The sequence below is a fragment of the Actinia tenebrosa genome, unplaced genomic scaffold (assembly GCF_029948245.1).
Source record: "Actinia tenebrosa isolate PJP-AT-01 unplaced genomic scaffold, QUT_ActTen_1.0 PGA_scaffold2__45_contigs__length_23673736, whole genome shotgun sequence".
In the NCBI taxonomy this organism is placed as follows: domain Eukaryota; kingdom Metazoa; phylum Cnidaria; class Anthozoa; order Actiniaria; family Actiniidae; genus Actinia; species Actinia tenebrosa.
This window is the reverse complement of record NW_028292579.1, coordinates 5,585,214-5,609,210: the sequence shown is the minus strand read 5'-3', so window position 1 is coordinate 5,609,210 and position 23,997 is coordinate 5,585,214. Positions and strand designations below refer to the sequence as shown.

General features: G+C 38.5%; 1 protein-coding gene across 1 annotated transcript; it reads left to right on the top strand.

Annotated features, from left to right (window-relative positions):
* Positions 1 to 7,047: 7,047 nt before the first annotated feature.
* Positions 7,048 to 20,197, top strand: LOC116292765 (uncharacterized). The gene is made up of 16 exons (XM_031700117.1): positions 7,048 to 7,129; positions 7,521 to 7,685; positions 8,200 to 8,438; positions 9,437 to 9,676; positions 11,478 to 11,590; positions 11,823 to 12,053; positions 12,345 to 12,457; positions 13,126 to 13,430; positions 13,981 to 14,274; positions 16,490 to 16,544; positions 16,757 to 16,823; positions 17,003 to 17,483; positions 17,778 to 18,135; positions 18,238 to 18,372; positions 19,138 to 19,375; positions 19,798 to 20,197. Exons 1-16 carry the CDS (start codon positions 7,048 to 7,050, stop codon positions 20,195 to 20,197), a joined length of 3,516 nt encoding a protein of 1,171 aa, XP_031555977.1.
* Positions 20,198 to 23,997: the final 3,800 nt, after the last annotated feature.

Genomic DNA, 23,997 nt, shown 5'->3' with positions numbered 1-23,997 from the left:
AGTTTGGAATGTCAATAGCAAAATTTAAATCCCAGCTTGCTAAAGTCGGTGTATTTGAATATAAGTCGCAATGGCAAAAGAATACTTAAGTTACTTTGTATTAGGATTATCTGAAACCTCAGGCTCTGGCCAGTCCTTAAGGAGATAGTACGATGTAGAATGTATAGCTGGTGCACAATAGAAGAACTTCCTGCAATATTGTAATATCCCACCATGCGTTTCTTTGTGGCCATTAAGATCAAATTTTAGAGGTATTGGAGAACTAGATTTTCTTATGTGACATTTCTGTATGCCATAATAAAAGACGGCAATTAAGAAAAAGTATAGTAAGTGTTTAAAGTAATGCCTCAATTTTAAAGTCGAGAATAAGGAACCGGAGAATAGAGGATAAGCATGAGATAAGACAAACATCTTTGCACTGACAAGAGTTAAAATCGTCTGCGCTTGCTCTAAGTCCGTAAACAAATAAGTCGAAACGTTTTCATACTATCGTAAAAATATGAAAATTCAATACTTCATATTTTCTTTATTAAACAATTATTATTGCCGGTTTAAAAAAGGTATACTCGGAGAAAAGGAATATTTATCTTAGCTCACTAAAACTCTTCTAAATTCTTAGAAAAGGTGTTGAATGCAAAAATGTTTTTTCCCGTAGTGCCGCTTGCACTGGTGTTGTAAGCTAAAACGAGATGACAAAGCTTTTTCCTTGAAGTTCGAAAGTCACGATTGACAGGATAAGTGAATGTATACTAAAAAATAACATACTTACGATACTTCACGAAAGTGTCTGAAATTTTGCAAATTTATGAAGCAAACTGTAGTGTTGTTCAGCAGATTTACCACAATCGCAACTGAATCACAAATGACAGCACCAGCATTCCTGGACGCCGTTTTGATAAGAATGTCAGGTTGTTGCCAACAGCCTTTTGGATATATCCTGAGAGATTTTGTTGTGCTAAACGTGCCTGTCGGTTGAAAGGAAATACGAAACCTATTAATGCAATTCAGGTTGAAGGCAAAATGAAAACAGAAAAAATCATTGAAACATAACAAAACGTAACGAAAATAGGTTTTCTTGTCAAGTCACATAGTTTTGTTTTAAAAAGTTAACTTATCATTCTGGACTCAAAACTGAATCGATCTTGTTAGCATTACTTTGGGTTGAACCGCAAAGCCGATATATTTCTCTTTTGATATCTATATACCTTTTCGGGATGGGTGGAATGTTTTCCCATTTCAGGCCACAGGTCATTGCCTAGAGTATTATTTCTTTGTTTAACGGTTGCGCATGTAAAGACGCATTTATACGGATAGCAATCCCATAGTCAGCTGGAAATTATTTTCTCATTCATTCCAAGAAGAATGAAATTGACTTTTATTCTTAGTGTATAGTAATAGTTTCCTAGATCCGCCGTTGCCTTGATAAATGGTATTTCTTCGTTGTTTGTGGGACCGGCAGCATCTTTATAGTTCCAACTAAAAACCTCTGTGATGTGGCTGAGACTGCATCACTTTAGAACATAGCCCAAGACATTTTGGTTCTTGGCATTACTGGACTCAGAGTTTTATACCAATGAAATAAAAAGATTATTTTACTATTCATTTTGGTCTTGAATTCTTCAGCCCAAGAAAGCGCTACCAAAATTTATCTTTCAATAAGTATTTATTACGATTTACGAAACATATTAAACGACGCAACGAGATATTTTTGGAGTGGTGGAGTGAATACTATTTATAGAACATGAGGAAGGGGAATGTATAGTCTCGAAACAGGTCAGTATTTCTTCTCGTTCCCTAGATGCCATTGTTTTGTATCCCGTCTTGGCAAGAATGTCATCTTCTTCAGCTGTTCATACACTGACACCGACTTCCTGTCTACATTTCTAGTTGCTATCTTTCATCAATGTTTCGTCTATGAGTGGCATGTCCTCGGTTACTTGGGGGTCATTTATTAATAGGTCATTTTAATTGAAAGAGGGGGGATCTTATTCAAGGATCTTTAATAAACCAGCTCACGTTGTTATGGCCTTCATTTAAGTGATTAGTATTTCTGGTATGATCCAACTTTCACAAATCTTAAGGATTTGGTGATGGGGAAAAAGTAAGTATAATAACGGCTGAAGAACAATCATTTTCTTAACGGAAATGTTTAAAAAAAATCGTTTTAATAGGGTTATTTCAAAAAAAATTTCTCATTTATTGCCAATTTTTGATCTTGAAAAAAAAGATACAGTTTGATGTCAAAAGCATTTTCCAAATGAGCGCACTCGGGTACCACAGGTCATTTGACAGGTTATTGAAGCTAAGAGGCGGATTTTCATTATAGACATTCGTTTCTCCAACTGTCATTCACTGTGTTGGTGTTAGTAAAAGTCACCATTTACAGGTATGATTTATGTGGTACGATATTTATTGACTTTATGACTGGAAAACGAATAAAAACTACATTTCTTTATCATGGCCATGGTTAATATTTTAGAAAGCTTCCGCTTTATAAATTATCATTATGGGGTTATTAAGATTGTCAATTATTATAAATAGCGTTCCTCACTAAAGTTATCCTGATCTGCTAGTTCTTTATTCGTTAAAGTTTGATAGGTCTTTAGGTGATTTCCAGGAAATTGATTTTCTAATGAGACACACGACTAAATACTATCAATAATTCATGGAGCAGGTGTATTGACGATTCCAAAACCAAAAGAAATCCTATAACTATAGTCACTCGACATCCGGCACTCTTCAGGTAAGAGACTGGTTAATAGGCTATGACACAGATTGAGGATTTTTTTCTTTTTCTAACATTCCCCTGATTTACATGATAAATAGAGATTTATGCATGTTTAGAGCTTGATATTGTTTTTATTCACGTGTGATATCGTATCACTTCACTGATATGGTTTTTATTCACGGCTTTATTTCACGGATATCGACCCTAAATGTGTAATAAATATCTATACCACTCCCGAATGTACAATACTGATGATTATGCGGGTATTACGTCCTGTCCTTTTTGCTAAATATTATATGTCTGCCAATTTTTGGAAGACTTGGTTTTCCGGTGTTTAAACACAATTTTATTTTTAAACAAAACCATTAAGATGAATTGTTCACTTTGGGATTTCCTGAGCAGCAGTAAGGGGGACTCGCGGAATCCAAGTCACTAAGCATCGAATTTCACGGGTATTACCTGCGTTTCAGGCCCCTCTAAATGTATGCGTCCGCAGCGGGTATTACACACGCGATAATTCCCTTACTGCTGCTGTGTTTGCGAAATCTATGTATTTATAAGAGCATATTTTTGCCCATTGTTTCGGCAACCATTTTCGGCTACCTTTTCTACTCCTGCACGGGTATTCCTCGTAGGCACATTTTTACACAAAGTAGTATTTTTTTGTGCCCTCTGCGCTGGTAGCAACACCAGGAATGTCTGTAGAACACCTCCACATAGTAGCAATTTCCAGATCCCCGAAACAGTGCCCTCGTAGCAAGGGGTCGTAAATCGCGACACCTTTGCATGGAGAAACACCGACGTGGATAGAGAGGAACGATTCGTTCCCCTTCTACTAGTAGCCAAAAACCTTCGACTCCTAGATATACATGGAAGAGCAAAAGAATATTTCGGCAACATTGCAGGAGATGGGTATACGTGCAAAAAATAGGGTGCTAGCACATTTGCTGCTGGACAATGCATACGACGGGAATCTACTGCCCGACATATCCAAGTGCGACTATTTGCGCGGAAACGAAGGTACTACCAGCCTGCAGCCGCTATCCGGGCTACCACCGTTCGTAGACGATGTGTTTGTCTATGGATTTGTCGCAGAGAACGACATGTATGGACGCATATGCAGAAACGCGAAGCCGCTGGTATCCAAAATATCCACTGCGACCCAGGAAGCCTTTGGTACGTTCCTACATGTCCAAATAGTACACAGCTGCAGGCAAGGAAAAATAGTAGATCGCGTCTCCCATATGGCAGCCAAGTGGTCCAGTTTGCATGGAGAACCTGCAGCGGTATTTGTAGCCAAAGTGGACACCTCGGAATTGTCCATAGAAACCGTGGAGGAAAAGATACCCAAGTTTGCTACTTTGTTAGATGCGCACGGATATGGTATCTACTCCGTGGACTACACACAGGATTTCTCCGGAACCTTGGATAGAAAAGCTTTGGTGCGCAGATTGTTGCAGCTGGGCTACGAACACCAGGGAGAACTGGGTGGACGCAAAGGTACTATTTTGGACAATACGCACCAAGTAGGCGGGCATGTTTGCACTTGGATGGAAGACGGGAAACGCACGAAAATATACAACAAGATAGTATCCAACTTCGAGGCCGGAGAAGTGCAGAATCCAGTAGGCGCAAAGTTGGCAGAGTACGTGGATTGTCCCAACGACCACCTGCGTAGGACATTCCTGCACCCAGACGTGCAGAAAAGAGGATGCAGCAGAGTGGAAATATCCATCTATGGTAGGGATTTCTCCAAAGAAAACACAAATGCTATTGCGGAATCCATAGAGCCACTGGCAGACATATTCGTAGTACAACCACCCAAAAATATGTGGTTGGCGCTTGCGGAACACTTGGATAGATGTTTGTGTATTTGCTGCGAGGAAACAAAAGAAATCTTTCTAGCTTGGTACTGCCATGCAACAACGGGGCGCATAGCTGGCATACGCGTGCGAGGCAACGAAAGATAGGAACAGTGCGTACTTTGGACCATAGCAGAGTTTGGCCTGCGCAAATGCCCCATATTCCGCATAGATGTGCGAGGATTGGACCCGGTGGACATAGCACCGCTACGTTGCTACACGAAGGATTCTCCCACGGTGTTGGCGGAGTCTAACAAACCCACCCGCGTACACAAAGATCCTCCTACTATCGCAGATTTTCTCCCAACTACGGAACACGTGGAGTGGGTTTGGCGCACCAAGAAGGCACAAAAGATAGGCATAGAAAAGAGTCTCTTCGGAATACTAGAAGTGCCTACGGACCGCAGGATTTCCTTCCTGTCCAAAAGAAAACGACAGCAAAGATTGGAAGACATACGGGACGACTTGGAAGGAGACGAGTGGGTAAAAGCCACAAGAAGATACCACGCAGAACTGTCGGAGCAAAGGCAGTCCATCCTGCGGCAAAAAGAAGAGGACAGAAAAAGAATAGAGAAAGAGTTGGAGAAGTACAGCAAAACATTGGACAGGATTTCCAGAAGGACAGACAATCTGCGTAGATTGTTCTTTGGAGAGGAAAGCCCGTTTGGCCCAGAGACGCCTAGGGCCAAAGTGCATAGAATGGAGCAAATACCTGCAGGAGACTACAAGATACTAGGATATGCGATCCCCAGAGACTTGGATGCCAACTGGTTGGCAAGAGGGCACCGCGTAGTATTGCGAAGGAATAGAGAAACGTCTGTAGCATGGGCCACAGAAGCCCTATTGGAAGCGTGTGCGGCTGCAAAGTTCGAAGCCAACGGCAACATACGCACTGCCATACCAGGAGAAGAAATATTGGTGGAGTGGCAGAACACTCTTGGAGACGCAAAAGATAGACTGGACATCGCGGCCGCCCTTGTACTGCAAGATAGGTAGAGAAAAGACCACCAAAGCAAAGAAGAAAGACAGACTGGTGCACGTCTCTACTCCATCTCCGGAATTCTAGAATTTCTCTGCGGTTTCGTATCCTCCGCCGGATGTCTGTAGTAGACAACTTTGGGTGGTTGCATGCGCGCCCAAACAATGGCAGCTATGCCTACGACTGCAAATAGCACATTGCCGGCTATTTGCCAGTCTATCTTTTTGTCCACTCCTTCTACTTCGTCGGACAAGTCCTCTACCGCATTTTCCAACTCGGGATCTATTTCCACATCTTTTTGGTCCATTCTGGCTAGCAATTCCTCCTTTGCGTCCCGCAGTTCTTCTCTAGCTTTTTGGAGATCGTCCAGGACTATAGCAAAGGAATCCTGCACTTCTAGGAAATGTTTCTGCAAATCCGTAGTAGGCGGCTTTTCGGAAATTGCTACCTCCAAACCATTCTCTCGCTCTATCCTGCGTATCTTTGGTATGCCTATGCCGTACTTTTTGGCTACCTTCTGCAGTCCTACTCCATTTCGCCTATCTTCTAACAATCCTGCGACTTCTTCCTCGGATAGTATTTTGGGTGTTGCCATATATATCTGTGGATACGGGTTTGCTATGCCTAGATAGCTTGGGGTATTCCGTGGGTCCATAGGTATATAAATGTAATTCTACATAGCTCTAGGCATAGCTAGCTACATGCTAGGAAAACAAAGAACGACGCAAATACTTCTGGAGATCTTAGAAGGTCTCTACAGACTTCGCATACCGGGCTACGTAGCAACTTTGGCACAACTACCGCGACGTAGATAGTAGAAGGGGAACGAATCGTCCCTCTCTTCCTGCGTAGTACAAACTTTCCGAGAGCGGCGTTTCGCAGCCCTTGCTAGGTAGCGGTGTCTCGTTTTGGGGTCCATACGAAAAGAAGAGGTGTTTCGCCTCTACCTACTTCCCTACAGACATTCCTGGTGCTTGCTACCAAAACAGTGGGCACAAAAAAATACTACTTTGTGCAAAAATGTGTCTACGAGGAATACCCGTGCGGGAGTAGAAAAGGTAGCCGAAAATGGTTGCCGAAACAATGGGCAAAAATATGCTCTTATAAATACATAGATTTCGCAAACACAGCAGCAGTAAGGGAATTATCGCGTGTGTAATACCCGCTGCGGACGCATACATTTAGAGGGGCCTGAAACGCAGGTAATACCCGTGAAATTCGATGCTTAGTGACTTGGATTCCGCGAGTCCCCCTTACTGCTGCTCCTGAAAGTTTATAGTTGATATATTTTTCCGCAACAAAAATTGTTAAAAAAAAAAAAAAGAAACTAAAAAAAGTATTATTCAAATTATAGCATCAGTTTAATATCTTTATTTCATTTTTTTAATTAAAAAAAACAAAACAAAACAAAACAAAACAAAACAATTGCATGACGTGCGCGCGCACAAAAACTGCTGAATAATTAGATTGAGAACCAAATGGATACATGTTTTGATCTTCAAGAGGACAAACTTTGCGGGGTACTCTATACTATTGAAAATGAGCTTAATAGAGTATTAAGTAATTAAATACTAATTAGTAGAGTGCAAACAATATATCTGTGAAATATTAGTAATACTAACTTACACTAGTTTATGCTAATTTTATTGTTTTCTTTTGTTTAACTAGCACTATTTTGAACAATTTAACAATTAGTGTTTCACGGATATATTGTTTGTAATGCTATTCGCTGTTATACGCCTCAATATTAAACCAATTGAAATAATTTTGTTTCTGCAGTCTAAAGTGTGTTGCCATGGTGAAGATTCCGATGATAGCGATTAACTTGGTAACATTGCTAATGATTGAATATTCTTGTAAGCATTGGGTTGTATTTTTACAAAATATTTGGATTAAATATATACCAAAACAAAAAGCTAAATTTTCAACCTTTCTCAACGTTTGTTTCTAGATAGTAAAAAAGAGATCAAATACAATGGATCGAAAACCCATCAATACAACAATCAAAGTGACTTGCCCTTACACCGCAGTGTTCTTGGTGCAGTCAAGAATCCAGTCTCGTCAAAAATAACCAGAAGTTATTTGAAACAAGAGAAAACAAATCTTCTCGGAAAAGGTGAATCTTGTTGCTCTCTAAAGCAAAGGGCAAAGCCCAAGATATTTAAAGAAAAAGTTCTTCTAATTCAAAATGAAAGGAGTCCAGATATGATATTTTACCATTATATAATTATTAGAACTAGAATTGTAAAAACATAGAGGTCCTGACTACACATATATTTAAGCTTCCCTATAGGTCGGCTAATGAAAGAAGATTCTTTGATTACTTTCAAGGCTATGAATCTTCAAACATAATAGCACAGTACAGTTATGTATGTAAAAATCTAAAAATATTCCGATGGTTTAGCATGGTATGTCCTCTTATTCACAACGATATGACGTCAATTGTTGGTCAAAATGTTATCTACTCACAAGACGTAGCTAAAAAAAGGCGAAAAGTTTTTTAAGAAAAAATAATGTCAAGCGCGGCGCTGGTTGCGTTCGTGAATTTTGTTTTAGAATTAAAATAAATAAAAATCTTAACTAATACCTTTTATTTCACATTCCTTTTAGGTTTTTTTTTCTTGCTTCAGTAATTCAAACGACACTTTCGAAGGATTCAGAGCAGAAGCCAGAAAATCCTAATAGCGTGACAGGATCGAAAAGGGTGGCTCCGGCTGTAGCAGGCGCGCTAACAAAAATCGCGGGAAACGAGCAAGTTCAACAAGCTGTGGTCGATAAGGGAATTGAAGTGGCGGGGAAACTGGTTGATAAACATCTGAACATAATTGACGAGGCCCAAGACAAAGCTTCAAATTTTCTTAAGAAAAGAGTAAGTCTTTGTATAAGTCGACATTGGAGTGCTTCAACATGGGCTTTCATGCTTGATTGAGAGACTTTTATCGTATATGGTATTTCATGTATGGGATCACCAATACCTTTTGGTGATAAATATATTTTGGTAGAAATGCTAGTCAGTTCACTACTCAACAATGTTGAGAATCTATATTACTATATCTCTTGAACGTGGCCTAATAGAGACTGCTGGCAACGACTTATGCCATTACACTTTTACCAATTATTTGATTAGGGTGTACAGAGAATTGTCACTTTATCTGTTAAACGAGAAAGATCAATCATAATAATCGTTTTTGCTACGCATTTGGCAAGCCTCAATAGACGCTTTTCGAGTTCCAAATTACCGCTGTGTTCCTTGATTACAGACTCATTAACTCAGGCTTAGCCTCGCATCAGAGTTTAAATATTCACAAATACCAACGGTAAAGTAAAGAATGCACAACTCCAATAATACAAACGCTTTGAAATTCGACGGACCTAGACTGAGACACGTGAATATTCTACACAAAATCGAGGATTAGCCTGAGTAAATGAGTCTGTCATCAAGGAACACAGCGGTAATTTGGAACTCGAAAAGGGTCTGTTCGTTTACAAACAGACATATGTATATAAAATAAACCATTGCATCAAACATTCTCATACTCATTAATAATTCATGAGTAAACCAGCCAATCAATGGGTTATTTTTGGGTCACATGATGTTACTTGAAACCTGGTAAAGTACTGTGAAAGGAATGCATTCAGTCTGGAGTAACTGGAACAAAATTAATTCAGTCCTAGTAACTGGAACAAAATTAAGGACTGAATTAATTTTGTTCCAGTTACTCTAAGTCGAATAAGTAATGAGATGAGAAGTCATTTCATTTCGGCTGCGCCTCGGACTGGAACTAATTGCTTAGACTTGAAATCCCGTCCAGTCCTCATTCTCGGCTTTGAAATATTACGTAAAAAACCGTTTTCTTCCTGGATTAGATTGAACTGGATATCATGCCACAAAAGGGTTGGAAGACAGAAGATATGTTCGTTCCACCGGGATACCAGATTAATGCCAAGGTTGAAGATGAAAGTCCATCGAGTTCTCCGGAAAATCCTCCCCCAGCATATAATTACCCAGCAGGCATGGGGAGTGTGATCATGAATGGCTGCTGGGGGACTGGTTATAAGAAGGGGGACCCTTGCTTTGATGCTGTGGAGGCAACTGGCCAATGCAGGGTAAGTTGTTGCTTTGTAACACGCTTTACCTGACAATTATCCATATTATAAATGTTTTACTTGTAAATAAATCCTACCTCGCTAGACCAAAATAGACCATTTTCGAACTATTTGTCAAAAACCGCTGTGTTCCTTGATTACAGACTCATTTAAATAGAGTTAGCCTCATTTCTGTGTCCAAATATTTACAGATTTCAACGGTAAGGTAAAGAATGTACAACTTCAACAGTACAAACACTTTGAAATTTCACTGTGAAAATGAGTGACTTTCAATTATTGAAAAAATAAAGAATAGAAAGAAATAATAAAGAAAGCAGTGATAAAAGGCGTTGGTATTGTGAATAAAGTACTGGCACCTCCAGTAGGGATTATACTCAAGTCAAATCCAACGAATAAAGTACTGGTACCTCCAGCAGGGATTATACTCAAGTCACATCCAAGGAATAATGTACTGGCACCTCAAGTAGGGATTATACTCAAGTCACATCCAAGGAATAATGTACTGGCACCTCCAGTAGGGATTATACTCAAGTCACATCCAACGAATAAAGTACTGGCACCTCCAGTAGGGATTATACTCAAGTCACATCCAACGAATAAAGTACTGGCACCTCCAGTAGGGATTATACTCAAGTCACATCCAACGAATAAAGTACTGGTACCTCCAGTAGGGATTATACTCAAGTCAAATCCAAGGAATAATGTACTGGCACCTCCAGTAGGGATTATACTCAAGTCACATCCAACGAATAAAGTACTGGCACCTCCAGTAGGGATTATACTCAAGTCAAATCCAAGGAATAAAGTACTGGTACCTCCAGTAGGGATTATACTCAAGTCAAATCCAAGGAATAAAGTACTGGTACCTCCAGTAGGGATTATACTCAGATCAAATCCAAGGAATAATGTACTGGTACCTCCAGTAGGGATTATACTCAAGTCAAATCCAACGAATAAAGTACTGGCACTTCCAGTAGGGATTATACTCAAGTCACATCCAACGAATAAAGTACTGGCACCTCCAGTAGGGATTATACTCAGATCAAATCCAAGGAATAAAGTACTGGTACCTCCAGTAGGGATTATACTCAAGTCACATCCAAGGAATAATGTACTGGCACCTCCAGTAGGGATTATACTCAAGTCACATCCAAGGAATAATGTACTGGCACCTCCAGTAGGGATTATACTCAAGTCAAATCTAAAGAACTAACGTGAAATATAATGCGTTTTTGTTGTAATGGTATCAGGTGATAACTTGTGTATTTGGAAACAAATCATGGATGATTTAATGAAATCGCGAAATTACTGAAAGTGACTTAAGTATGATACAATTGAAACAATCGCCGCAGATTAAAGTTTCGTGAAATATGCCACCTTCAAACTCGCAAAATTAATGTCGGAAAATTGCACATAATAAGGTAATACTAATTAAATGAATGTCGAGCGTTTCGAATATAAAAAGCGCGCGCATGTCTCTGTACTGTGATATAAACACGCTGGGAGCTGTAGAGCAAAAAAGAAACAAGCTTAGGTACCCGAGAATAGAAGCCTAGAGTTTCTCTTGCTTCTCGAGTGCTCTACAGCTCCCAGCGTGTTTTTTAATAACAGTACAGAGACATAAGCATCCGTTGATATAAACACTGTAGCCAGCCAATCAATGCGCGCATTAAATTTCAAATATTTTATCATTAGATTTATATATTTAGAATTATATTTACCTGTAAAACAAGGTTAACCTTTTGTTGTTTCATTTTTGTATGATTTATATATTTTCTTATTTCTTTGTCCGCTTTTCCAGAACATGATTGATGGTGCTGCATTTATTGGTGTTGGTTTTGATGGTCGTGGTCAATACAGCCCTGAGTCCAGGAAGATGAGTATCATCCAGAGAAGCTGTGCTGGAGGGTCCACGTAAGTCTGGGGGTCACTGGAAATAAAATAATATTTAATTTTAAGCTTGCTTGATTAAGAAAATAATACTGGAACAATCACTATAGCAATAGTTTTTCTAGTGCTATCACAAACAGGGAAAATCTCCCGCGCGCGGTGATTATCTTAAAGGGCGTCCTCAATTCTGTACTGTAACTGCATCTATTTCATCGTAATCAATTCTGTACTGTAACTGCGTCTATTTCATTTGTAGTTATGAAAACTTTCAAGTGCCAGACACGATGAACGTTCATGGGATCTACGATACAACAGCAAGCATGAGTGTATTTACGTCACGATCTGAATATCAAAAGTATTTACAGCGAGAATCAGGCGTTTCTGGGTCCAGTTTTGGATTCTACGCTGGTGTCAAGACTGCGTGGGGAAGCTCCAAAAGTGGCGCAAAACAAACCAATCTTGCCATCTTTGATATCGATGTGGACAGGTAAACAGATTATTCTTTGTTTTTACGCTACGCCACTCTCTTTGTTCATACTACCAAAATGACCGCTAGTCTTTGTTGTTTTATTCTCTTGAGTATGCTTGGAAACGATCGATAGCAAATGTTAGAGTAACACCCTATTCGCCTCCCAAGAATTGTTGCATTTGGGTCTAGTTTCTATACATTTCATTGTGTTCACCAAGATGCCTTGACTTAAAACAATTATCTGAAAGCACTCTAATATCAGCAGTTAACTAATGCATTATAAATCTGACTAATTTGCATTTCCTTAAGATACGAAATCTTTAAAGACGAGGTAAAGCCACAAGATCTGAGCAGAAACTTCCTAAGGGAATTCGTTGGTCTCCATATGCATTACTTCACACCTGGTGCTCCAGCAAAATTCCGTGAGTTCTTCGCGATGTTTCAACAACACTTTTATAGACCATATGAAAAACGAGTGTAAGACTGGGAACGAGCCCCACGAACAATTAATGATTTCAAAAATATATTTTCATCACGAAAAAGACTGTCTAAATTAGCAATTTTGGGAGATTTCTGCTATCATACATTTAATCCCTGAAGAGTTATGTGCATTGAAATGTACCGAAAACATGATAGCGAGGCTGGTAGGCCCTTGGTTGTTTCCATACAAACCTTTCTAATTTCAACCAGCTGTAGCTTTTTATTATTTAATGTTACTACACTAAAATTTTGGAAGATCACTAATTTCGATATACTCTTTCTAATGAAAGCTTTGTTGTCTTCTATAACTGATGAAGTAAGGTGTCTCAAAGGATACGGCCTTTTTCATATGGTCTATTACACTATTGCGTTATAGCTAGCCCTGTAATGGAATTTACCTCTAGAATACTAGCTAAATTTTGGTTTCCTTTTGCTGTTCAGGACATTCAGTTTTCCATGCATAGTTTTGACCGCGCACGATAAAGTTGTTTTGAATTTCACGTTAATGGCTTCATAAAGGAACCAATATCTAGGGATTTGAAATTATTTGTGAAAGAAATATAGAAAGTAGGCACTAAAAAGGTGATATTTTCTCTATGTAAATTCACAGAGGACTTCATTCTTCGGTGGGGAACTCACTACATCAAGTCTGCCAGGTTTGGTGGTCAGCTGGAACTACGGAAGACACAGTTAGCAAGCATGACCGCCAGCAAAGAAGAATTCTCTCGAGAAAGTGAAATGGAATTTAAAACTCTTTTTTCGAGCGTAAGCAAAAGGACGAGCGTCAAATCTGACAGCTCGTCCAAGTCACAGCAAAACTACATGTCAACATCTATGGTTGTGCAAGGGGGAAGTCAGAGAATAGCAGCTGCAATATCCGATATGTACTCACCAACATTTAAGCCTGAATTTGTGGTAAATATTATGCTATTTGATTATATAGTTAAGTATTTGTTTGCCTTTAAACATTATATTTATTAGAGTGGAATATGGTACCTTAATGAAACAGCGCGCAAGTTTTACAGTTTTAATATTCAGTTTTCGTTTACTGTCCAAAACTGAAGCATTTCATTGGTTAAAATAATCACGTGATTTTGGTATACCTGGCGACATCAAGCACATAAAACGAGTGTGTCATTAACAGTAAGTGTGTCATTAACATAATCAAAAATCAATACCTGATCAAGCACGAAAATTGGAGGTTGATCCCCAAAGGTAAAAACAGCTGATGAAACGTGTATGTTTTAAATAGTTTGAAGACCGACAACACAGCTTTGGTTTATAGGAGTGACGTTAGCTTGTGCTGTGTAGCTTTGCGAATAAATATGAGATATTATCTAAAATCAAGTTTAATACTAGTAGTTAATGAAAGACGTTTTAGTGCAGTTTACATCCCATAAAGTAGAGAGGTTAACTTATATTTCAATACTAAAGACACTTTATGACATTTATAACATTTTACAAGGAATGGTTACAGAGTATTCCCGACTACCCCAAAGCCTTCAAGTTCCTCATGTCATCTATCACTGATCTGGTGGATTTTCGTGCCAACGACTTGTTTCCAGAGGAAAACATAGACTGGGGTTGCGAAAAGAATAAATTGAATCTTACACTGGACGAGATATCTCAAAAAAGTTACTATGTTGGCAACAACAACAAACGTGTTTACTGTGAGTTTGCCAGTCGGGAGGAGATGGACTATAGCTTGAAACGCAAACGTATGAGTTTGAAATGGGCGATTGAAGTGTACATGGAAGAGGTAAGATTAGTTAATGAGATTGCCAAACGTGTTTTCCAAAAAGCATTAATCCTATGCATATTCCGCCCGCGTTCAATCCTTGATGATCAGGAGAAGGGGTAAGGGCAAACGGACATCAAGGACAATAAAAGGAAAAGTATCCTTTAGTCGAAGGTTTCGGGACAAAGAATGGTTCAACTTTAAGCAATATGTTGTCTCATAGTTAAATCAATAGCGCTAGGGAAAAAATTGTTGTTTTTTTAGCCGTTAGACTCTGTTATTTTGGCCGTTAGAAACTGTTTAAACTGTTACTTATCTGTTCTGTAATGTGCTGGCTCGACTTTTTAAGTTTTCCCGCCGTCTATATACGCCAACAATACTGTTGTGACCAACGGTCCAATCGTACGTAACGAACTACTGTATCCTATACCTGCCTCGTGTTCGTTTACATAAGCGTACGCGTCGGTTAATAAGTTAATAAGTTAATCCAAATCCCCTGAATAACCTGAGGTAGATGGTTAGGAATGTCGGCAAACTACAAAAGACTGTGTCTTTGTTTGACTGTTTTTATATCACGTGACCTTGACCTTAATAATAATAATAATAATAATAAAACTTTATTTAAAGAGGGGACACACAACAGTTACAATAAAACACATCGTACTAAAAACCCAGTGGCCCTCTGAAAATTAAAACTATAAAAAACTAAGAAATACTAAAAAATACATAATCGAAAAAAAAAAAAAAAGAAAAAATGGAAATGAATCAACAAAATTTAACAACAAACTAAACGTGAATAAAAATTAAATAAAATTAAGGAATCTCTAATAATAATAATAAAATAATGATAATAATAATAATTATTATTATTATTATTATAATAATAACGTAAGACGTTTCCTCCAAGCCAAGAGCACCGCAGCACAGCTCCACTCCAAGTCCTCAGGCCGCAACCTGGAAGACTTGGGGTGAAGCTGGCACGGAGCCCCCATGACTCAGAACAAACGCCTTACATCGTTACTAAAATGAACATGACTTTCATACAAATAATCTAATAATCTAATAAAATGTTAAACTTTCTTTCTGATATCCTAAGTACTTAACCTACAAACCCTTTTTGAGGCCCTTAATTGATTGTGATTGCTTAATGTCATTGTTCATACTGTTCCATAATTTAATGGCTCTAACAGTAAAAGTTCTACCACCCTCGGTCTGTCGATGAAAGAGGGGGCACCTAAAATTATATTTCTTAAAACGAGTATTTTCACAAACAATCAATATGGCGTCGTTCGAGTGCGGTTGTCAAATCTGAGCGAAACATGATGACTTCAAACAATTATTTGGTATGTGTTGGCACTGCTTGTCCCATACTCTTGATTTTATTTCTTACACATACGTAAGTTATTCGTTTCTATAGTTCTTATCGTTTTGCAGTTTAATGTTTCGTAGTTTTTCCTATTTGTCATACGTACTAAGTTATTTATCTATTTAATGTGTTTATTCAGTCTTTACCGTACGTTTTACGTATGTGTAAGAAATAAAATCAAGAGTATGGGACAAGCAGTGCCAACAGTATGTATTTATAAATGTGGTTGTTCAAATGAGAATAGGAATTTACCTCAAGTTGTTGGAAATCGTTTATCTTATAAAATAATGATCACTTAAACGCACTCGAGTCTTGAAGAAGCTACCAAAATGTTTTTTCGGCTATTACTTGGCAGGATTTAACTACAAAATCCACAGTCTTCTGTTGCTCCTGGGTCCTAAGCAATGTGCAGCATGTTTTAAGCCTCAGGAAAATCCTCAAATCAGTTATTAAAAGTGTCTCGTTTTAAAAAAGAAAATTTTTGATTCCGAGAAAAACGCATATTTAGATTGTTTTCAAGATGGCGGCCACGAAAGCTAAATGATTTGAATGTGTGTTGGTTTATGGAATATGGAATTGCCTAGCTAGATAACCTGTCATTAAGAGAAAAACTGACCTTGTAACAGCAACACAAAACAGTTTAACTAACCTATAAGCTAATCTAAGATACGGATTTAATTATTTGTGTCCGGACTTAATCAGCCCAATCGCCCCGCTCTTTTCGCTTCTTTCGGTGGACGAGTCATTACGATTTTTCCCGCTCTTTTCTGGGATTATTCTCTGGGATTGGTTTAAACGGTAAGCACCACAGTTATCAGGGTTTGATAATAGGGGATGAATATCCAATCACTAACTCGTTTTATTACCAAGGGAACGATGTCCATCATTGATATTAGTATTCCCGCTGGAAATGCTGGCTGTCAAAGTAATGATCCAAGATGATAGAAGATAATATAGGTAAGTTGTAGTGCTTGGGAACGAGGTTATTCCGGGCGAAAGCCCTTGGAATTAAATTCGGAAAAATTAATTTCCGACCTCGCTGGGATCCAAGATATCAGTCGGCAGCCAAGAGACCATCTTGGGAGGAGATTACAACTCAACGCAAACGCTTTCGTGTGATTTTCGACATGTTGACAGATCTACTTGCGGCACCCGAATATGGTATTGGCATCCCAAAGTCTATGTCAAGGATTGCCCAATACAGGTATTAAAAAGAAGCCATTGCACTAAAATTTCTGTATCTCTAGATATCGATATCTCTCTTGAGATGATCGCCTGATGAAATTTCAGGGGTTCATTTCCTGTTGATCGGCTGGTCACATAATTTCTATATACATAATTCCGTCCAAATACTAACTATTTGCATGTTTGTGTTTTTGTCAGTGAAGGCAAATGGTATACGACAAACGAAAATGGTGAGTTCCATCTTTATGATGGTTTTAATAATGGCGGGAGCAGTAACCTTGCCAACAAGAAAATTTCCATATTTGGTCTTGTCCTGACTTACAACGAGGCCGACGGAAGCCTCACTCTAAACAGTGCAGATTATATAGAGTCTAAAAGGTTCTTTCCTAGTCTAAGCGAACTTTTAAAGGGTAAACAGCTTGCTCGCGCTCAATGGCCAGTTCAAGAAGTTTTCCAGGAGCGTGGTGGCAGTAAAGTTCAAAACCCGATAGGACATTTACCATGTAACGTTCATTGGTCTAACGGGCTCAGGTTTGATCCAAGTGACCGTGGTGGTAAGTGCCTTCATTTCACAGCTTCTACAAAAGGTACTCTGTATGTAGTTTTCTCGGCGGTTCCCAGTAACAAGGACACTTGGTACTACGTTGAAATTGCACCATTTGGAGTTGGCATCTACAAGGTAAGGGCTAGGCAAAGAACCGATCCTTTATTAATTTACTGGTAGTAATTGATTGCTTTGTGTTTCGTTTCATCATTCCAAATGCACGCCAGATTAATAGACCTTTTTCCAAAATGACGGCCGCAAATTCAAATTAGTTAAATCAAAAACCTATCCCAGCAAAAGAAATAATACTTACATTTTTCAGATTTTATATCGGCTGAGAAAACTTTGAAAATTGACAAATCTACGGAGTTTTGTATGACTGTAAACTGGACTGAAAAAAAAAAAAAGATAAATGCATTTTCCTATCAGGGACGACGACTTAAAGTATCTACTGTCAATACCAATGCTGTAGCCTTAGGAGACGCTCTCTTGTACCAGTCATACTTTGTCTGTGTTACTGAGTCACCAACAAGTACCGTCATTGAGTATGGCAAGTCCCAGGGCACCACCGACAGTGGAGATGTCTACTTGACCATGATCGATCACGATCAGCCGCTACATGTTCGCTTTTATTCTTTTGCTAATGGCGAAGAGCAAGCGCAAGTTGTAGATTCCCATGTGGTATCTCGTAAACTGACCACCGCAGAATGTAAAGGAGATACTTACAGAGATAAGGAGGAGCCAAACTGTGTACAGAGATGTCACGAAGCTTGTGCCCCTTTAGCAGGTAAACAAAGCAACTAGAGTGTTCCTTGATTCAATAGTGATAGTAAAGTAAAAGATCATTTCGTGAGAGAAAAAATGTCTTATTGAGTATATTTTCTTTCAGGGTGCAAATCCAATTCCCAGGGAGCACCAAAAGCATCAGAATGTAACGAATGTCGTTATGCCAGGGATAGGAATAGTGTGTGCGTGGACCAGTGTCCTACAGGAGAGTCACCAAATAAGGATAAATATTGTGCTAGTAAGTTATTCATCACTATATATTTATTATACCAATGATCTATTATTCGTTTTCATCTCCATCATCAACTTTATATACAGAAGATATAACTAGCTAAAAACTAGTGTGAGCTGCGTCGGAGTTTCTAATGAAACAGTAATGATAAAAAGGTAAATTATACACCGTGAAAAGATGAAAAAACTTACTGACGTTTCGGAAGCGAGTCATTTACTCCGACGAAGGACTAGCGTTCGAAACGTCAGTAAGATTTTTCATCTTTTTCACGGTGTATAATTTACCTTTTCATCATTACAACTTTATATACACCTCTGTCTTCCATATCCTTATACTACAGCTGCAGATATTCTTTCGGTTTTGATTTTACAGCTATTTCTAAAAGGTTGGTCTACAATACAACATTTAACATGGTCTGCAACATGTAACATGCAACCGAAGAAACAAAACCTTCACCAACCTCTTTTGAAAAAGCTGCAAATCTATCTTGAACGCCTATTTTTTTAAATCCTGTTATCGCCAAAGGCGGGTATGCGATAGGTTTTTTCGAGACGGGAATGGTTTCGTCGACTACAAACAACATCTAATCAGTCTCAACACTAAGGTCCATGTTCTTCACGAGAATAAGAAGCAGAAACACAAGTCATTCCAGCTTTTCCTGGATCTTGGAATGACCTATCTCCTATAGCTTTTTGCCCATCGCCTATTACCTATCGTCTTTGGCGAAGACAACCTTCTCTTAAATAGCTATATATCTTTTTTTGTCCACAGCATCATACGATTTAAAATTCAAACCTAACACTGAAAACTCCGCCCTCGCTGGATTCCCGACTTTAAGCGAACTCACGATCTGTTTTTGGACTCGTTTCTCCAATAGTCCAAGTGGAAAATTTTTGGATATTTTGAAATATTTTAACAAAGGTGCAACAGAATCCGTGTTTGAAGTGAGTGCTCTGCGCACTACACAAGGAATACCAAGGATATTTGTCGGCGTTTATATGGTTGTCAGGTAGGTTTCATAGCTTGCGGCTTGGTTGCTAGGCTTCATAATCCTTTTGTTCAGTGTGAGCGACCATGGACCATCTAACAATCGCTAACTACCTGCAAATACTTGTCAACTAGCGCATTTGTCTTTTTATTTGCGTGCTATATTCATGGAAACCTTTTTGGGCTCACTTCGCATATCAGAAATGAAGAACCATCGAGATTTAATGGTCCACGGTCCACGCCCGCGAGTTTTCGTGGTCGCTCTATCTCTAATTCGAGTACAGGTTAATAAACTGTTCATAAGTAAACATAGTAATAAATTACTACTTATAAATTATTTATATATTCTATATATACTACTTAGATTTTTCTTCAGAAATCTTTTCAAAATTGTAATATTTAAGGTTTAATATCTTTGATAGGAGTTTGCTTTCTACTTTTCAGGGGAGATATGCGTTATCATAGTAGAACTTCAGATGTTAAAAACGACAACGGATGGCACCATTTTTGCGTGACTCGAGACAGTAACTCAGGTTCAACAAATCTTTATGGCAATGGCATCAAAGAAAACGCGGATATTTCTAACCAATTTATGATTCCAAGAGCAGTTCCCATGGCAGAAGGAAAGATGCACTTCGGGGGATTTGGCGTGAACAACTTCCCAGGAGAGATATCAGGTCTTAATATCTGGGGAAAAATTTTGTCGGAGGATGAAATTGCTAAAATAGCTCAGTCGTGTGATGGCAGTAATCCAGGGAATGTGAAAAACTGGAGTGACATCAAGAATGAATTGAACCTGAGTAAATACACTATTACATCGCCTTCCAAGTGCAAAACAAATTAATGATATTAAAATAAATGACGACTCATGATAATCTAAGATTTTTCATGACTTTGAAAACAACAGCAAAGAGCAAACGGGAGGAACACATAAAGTTAGATCTAATAGGGAATCGAAAGAAGAGAGAGAAAAAGTAGAGACTTAAAAATAGAGGGTGTTAAATATAACATTGAGTGTCGTATTTCCTTGTGTCTGTTGTCTGCGGGCAGACCCACGAGTTAACATCGTCCCCATATTCTTCCTCGATTTTACAAAGTTTTTCTTCTTTTTTACTTGTCTTTTTTTCTTCTTCTTTTCTTCTTCAAAAATGTTCATGTCAAATTCGTTATAAAACGACGGCCTTTTTGTTTGCCGCTTTTCCGCACAATCGAAATATGGAATTGATCATGCCATATATGAAGTGAGCTTTCTCTACTCCAACTTCGACACTAACATATATAGAGTAAAGCTTGATATGAGAAAGGCAAAATGGGAAGGAGAGAATAATGAAAGGAAAAAAAAAAAGGTTTTTAGCCGGAGGCAAAATATTATACGTCGCAACACCCACTAGAAGGGATATCTAGCGCCACTAAAGGATTTGGTAACCTTTTGGAGGACTATTGCAGCCACAAACCTTCATATTAATCAAATATTTTAGCTTTTTAAATGCTTAAGTCAACCTTAAATATCATTTCTTAAAATTAATCGCCTATATCACTGATTCTTAAAAAAATTGTTGCAATTTTTTTATAGATTTTTTAGGACTTTAAACTTAACTCATATTCTAGAACAGGTCTAGTCACATTCATTTGTCTTTGAAGCCATGGATAGAATACAGGTGCTGGCACAAGGTGCAACATTGCACGCAATGAATCGGGGTGACACACATTGCAACGAAATAACGCAACAACGCTTGTGTCAGCCTGCTGTGTTAAGATATTTGGTCAGCAGTTATAAATTTGGTGCAAACTGATTGGCTGGAAATTTCAAAATGTTGCAGGTAATGTCGCAGCCATGTTCACATGATGAAATTTGTTGCGCGCAATGTTACAAGAGTAGAGCGCAATTCGACTTCAGATTTGTTGCATGCAACGTTTCGTTCAGCAAATTTGGGGTAGACACACGCTGAAACAGTCCTGTTGCGTGCAATGTTGCATGCAATGTTGCACCGTGTGTCATCACCTTAAGTTATGAATACAATGCGAAACCGACCAAACCGAAAACCGTGATTTTTGTCACTGAGCCTTACGCTATTGTACAAAGAGAATATTGGACAACATCTTTCCGCCCAAAAAGATCCCAGACGCTTAAACACAGTGCTTTCCTGTTGGTTCCGAGACATTAAGACATTATTTACTAAAACAGCGATTAGTAGAGGTACACTAGTACCTCTAGAAAAAAGAACACTGTTGGGCCAGAAGCGAACCCTCGAGCGCATGTGCTATTTTGAAGAGCATTTCTCAGTGAGAGCGAGAACTTGAAACTGAAGTATTGATACGACATGTTCATACATAATATATGAACCTGTGAACTAAGGTTTCTAAGGCCCCGTCCACACGTATCCGGAAATTTTTGTATCCTCAAATTATTTTTTGCGGATACGAAAGTGTTTGCGTCCACACGCAGCGTATTCGAATCGTTTTCACCGTCCACACGTATCCGTTTTCGTAAAATTTCCGGATACGGATACAAAAATTTCCGGACACGTGTGGACGCAACCTGTATCCGCAAAAAAAAATTTGCGGATAAAAAAATTTCCGGATACGTGTGGACGGGGCCTAAACCACTAATAGCCAGTCAACACATCGTATCGGTGATTTCAACAACGCGACAAGTGAAAGGTAAGAAGATATTAAAATTAATAGGCAATGTCTGTAAAAATCAAACATAATCGAAAATCCGTGGCCACGTTGAAAAACTCGATTTTGTTCATCTTTGGTCCAAAGATGTGTGATACCACCCAAGGATGTTCATTTTGAATAATTTCACTTTTATTTTGAGAAAATCGTGAAAATTGATTTTGGCCGTCGGCGCGAGAAAGGCGCTCGCGTATAAAAATGAAGCACACTAGAGAAGATCAGTTTTTGGAATATGGTAAAGGAAATATTAATGCTTATTTTAAGCTAAAATATAAATAGGGAAACGCGTTCTAATAAGACAGGAACGTTTTAAATTTCCCCCTTACTTAGCAAAGTGCATTTTCATGTGCAACGGGTGTTCGTATTTATCTGAAATTCTAGCCATAATACCATCGAATGTCAAGCTAATTCATATACAAAATTCAGCTTGGGTTATTCAATGAGCGCCTTATACGAAACTCTCGAATTCAGAGAAATGTGGGTTGTTTGGGCTCGACATCCGACGAAACCTGTTCGAGGCAGACATAACGATATCCTTAATATATTTTCTTGGTGTTCCGTTCTGACATTTGTTTTTATATTATTATTTGTCCATTGAATATTGAGAACAATAAATTGAATTAGTTTGCTCTTTTTCGACATTAGTTTAGATTTAGGACATTTAGACTAAAAAAACACCGGGAGATCCGACCTAAAATTGCTTGATTATTGTTCATACCTAGTACTGAATTTCGGCTTCTACAGTTTTTGCTCGTCGTATACGTAGACAGTGATGCATAATTTACTTTTAATCCAAATGGTTCTTCAGCAGAGGCCGGGTGACTTTATTTTACGTACAGTTCCTTGCTGAGGTATTAGGAAATTGTCTAATTTTGGTTAAAGGATTTTTTTTAGATTCATAAATTTCATTTCGAGGAAGCCCAAGATCGATTTTAACAGCTCTTCATTATTCTTATGGGCCTCAGCGGACCTCAGCTCCAGACTTCATCATAAAAATACTAGCTGGTTCAGTAACTATAATCATGAAATGTCTTGATTCATTACCACCAGTTGATCTTCTTGTCATTTATCAGTTTTTCCAATAATAAATTATTAAATACATAAAAGTTTACCAACTCAATTCCAATGTAAATTTAGGTCATTTTTGGGGTGGGAGGAAAAACGAAAATACAAAGAGAAAAATACGTATTCGATGAGTACATGTGTCTTCTGCTGATAGATACACAGCAACATTTTTCAATCATGTATGTGTAGAATATTCACTTGCAGGTATTCATGGCTTAATATCCTGCTTACGGAGCTCAATTATCCCTTGAAAGGGCTCAAATATTGTCACTGTAACAATCTTAGTCAGTTTCACATCGCATTGGCCTGTAACAATGAAGCGACATTGTTGAAATGCTTCGTGTAGCACAAACACGCCAATTCAGTGGTCGTTTTTTGCGATAAATTCTTCCTAGATATTGCAAATACCTGAAAGCACTTTAATTAAACAGCACTTGACACATTCCATGAAACCTGTGTGCCTTAAGCTTGTTCCAAAAAACTGATAAAATTCTCTACAAAAATGGCTGCGATTACCTTGTAGAAATCACTGAATCCTACCGAATCATGGTTTGATACGTTAATCAAACGTTTCCCAGTCGATAAAAAGTCGTAAGCAGTCGCAAACAGAGCAGCCAAGTTGACCAGCCAGTACGCGGGACTTTCGGATAACATCGGCTATCCTCGCCATGCGCCGCTAGCTGTGCACGTGGGATCTGAAAGTAATCCTAAGTTTTACAACCCTTATACCGGGATGAACTTTATGTCAGTCATATCGTATGTCATATAACTATATCTTTCGCTAGTTAAACAGGATATGAAGCAAATCTGGGTAAACTCGATGGCATAGTGTCTACTGCTTATTACCGTCGTTTGCATTACTACGCGGCCACCCCAGACACAAATCGAGTCGTGTAGTTT

Bases quoted from the DNA above. Each gene is read 5' to 3' on its own strand.
- LOC116292765 (XM_031700117.1), top strand. From the start codon at position 7,048: ATGGATACATGTTTTGATCTTCAAGAGGACAAACTTTGCGGGGTACTC. The intron at 7,130-7,520 runs GTAATTAAATAC...GTTTGTTTCTAG, and splicing joins TGAGCTTAATAGAGTATTAA to ATAGTAAAAAAGAGATCAAA. The intron at 16,824-17,002 runs GTATTAAAAAGA...TGTTTTTGTCAG, and splicing joins TCAAGGATTGCCCAATACAG to TGAAGGCAAATGGTATACGA.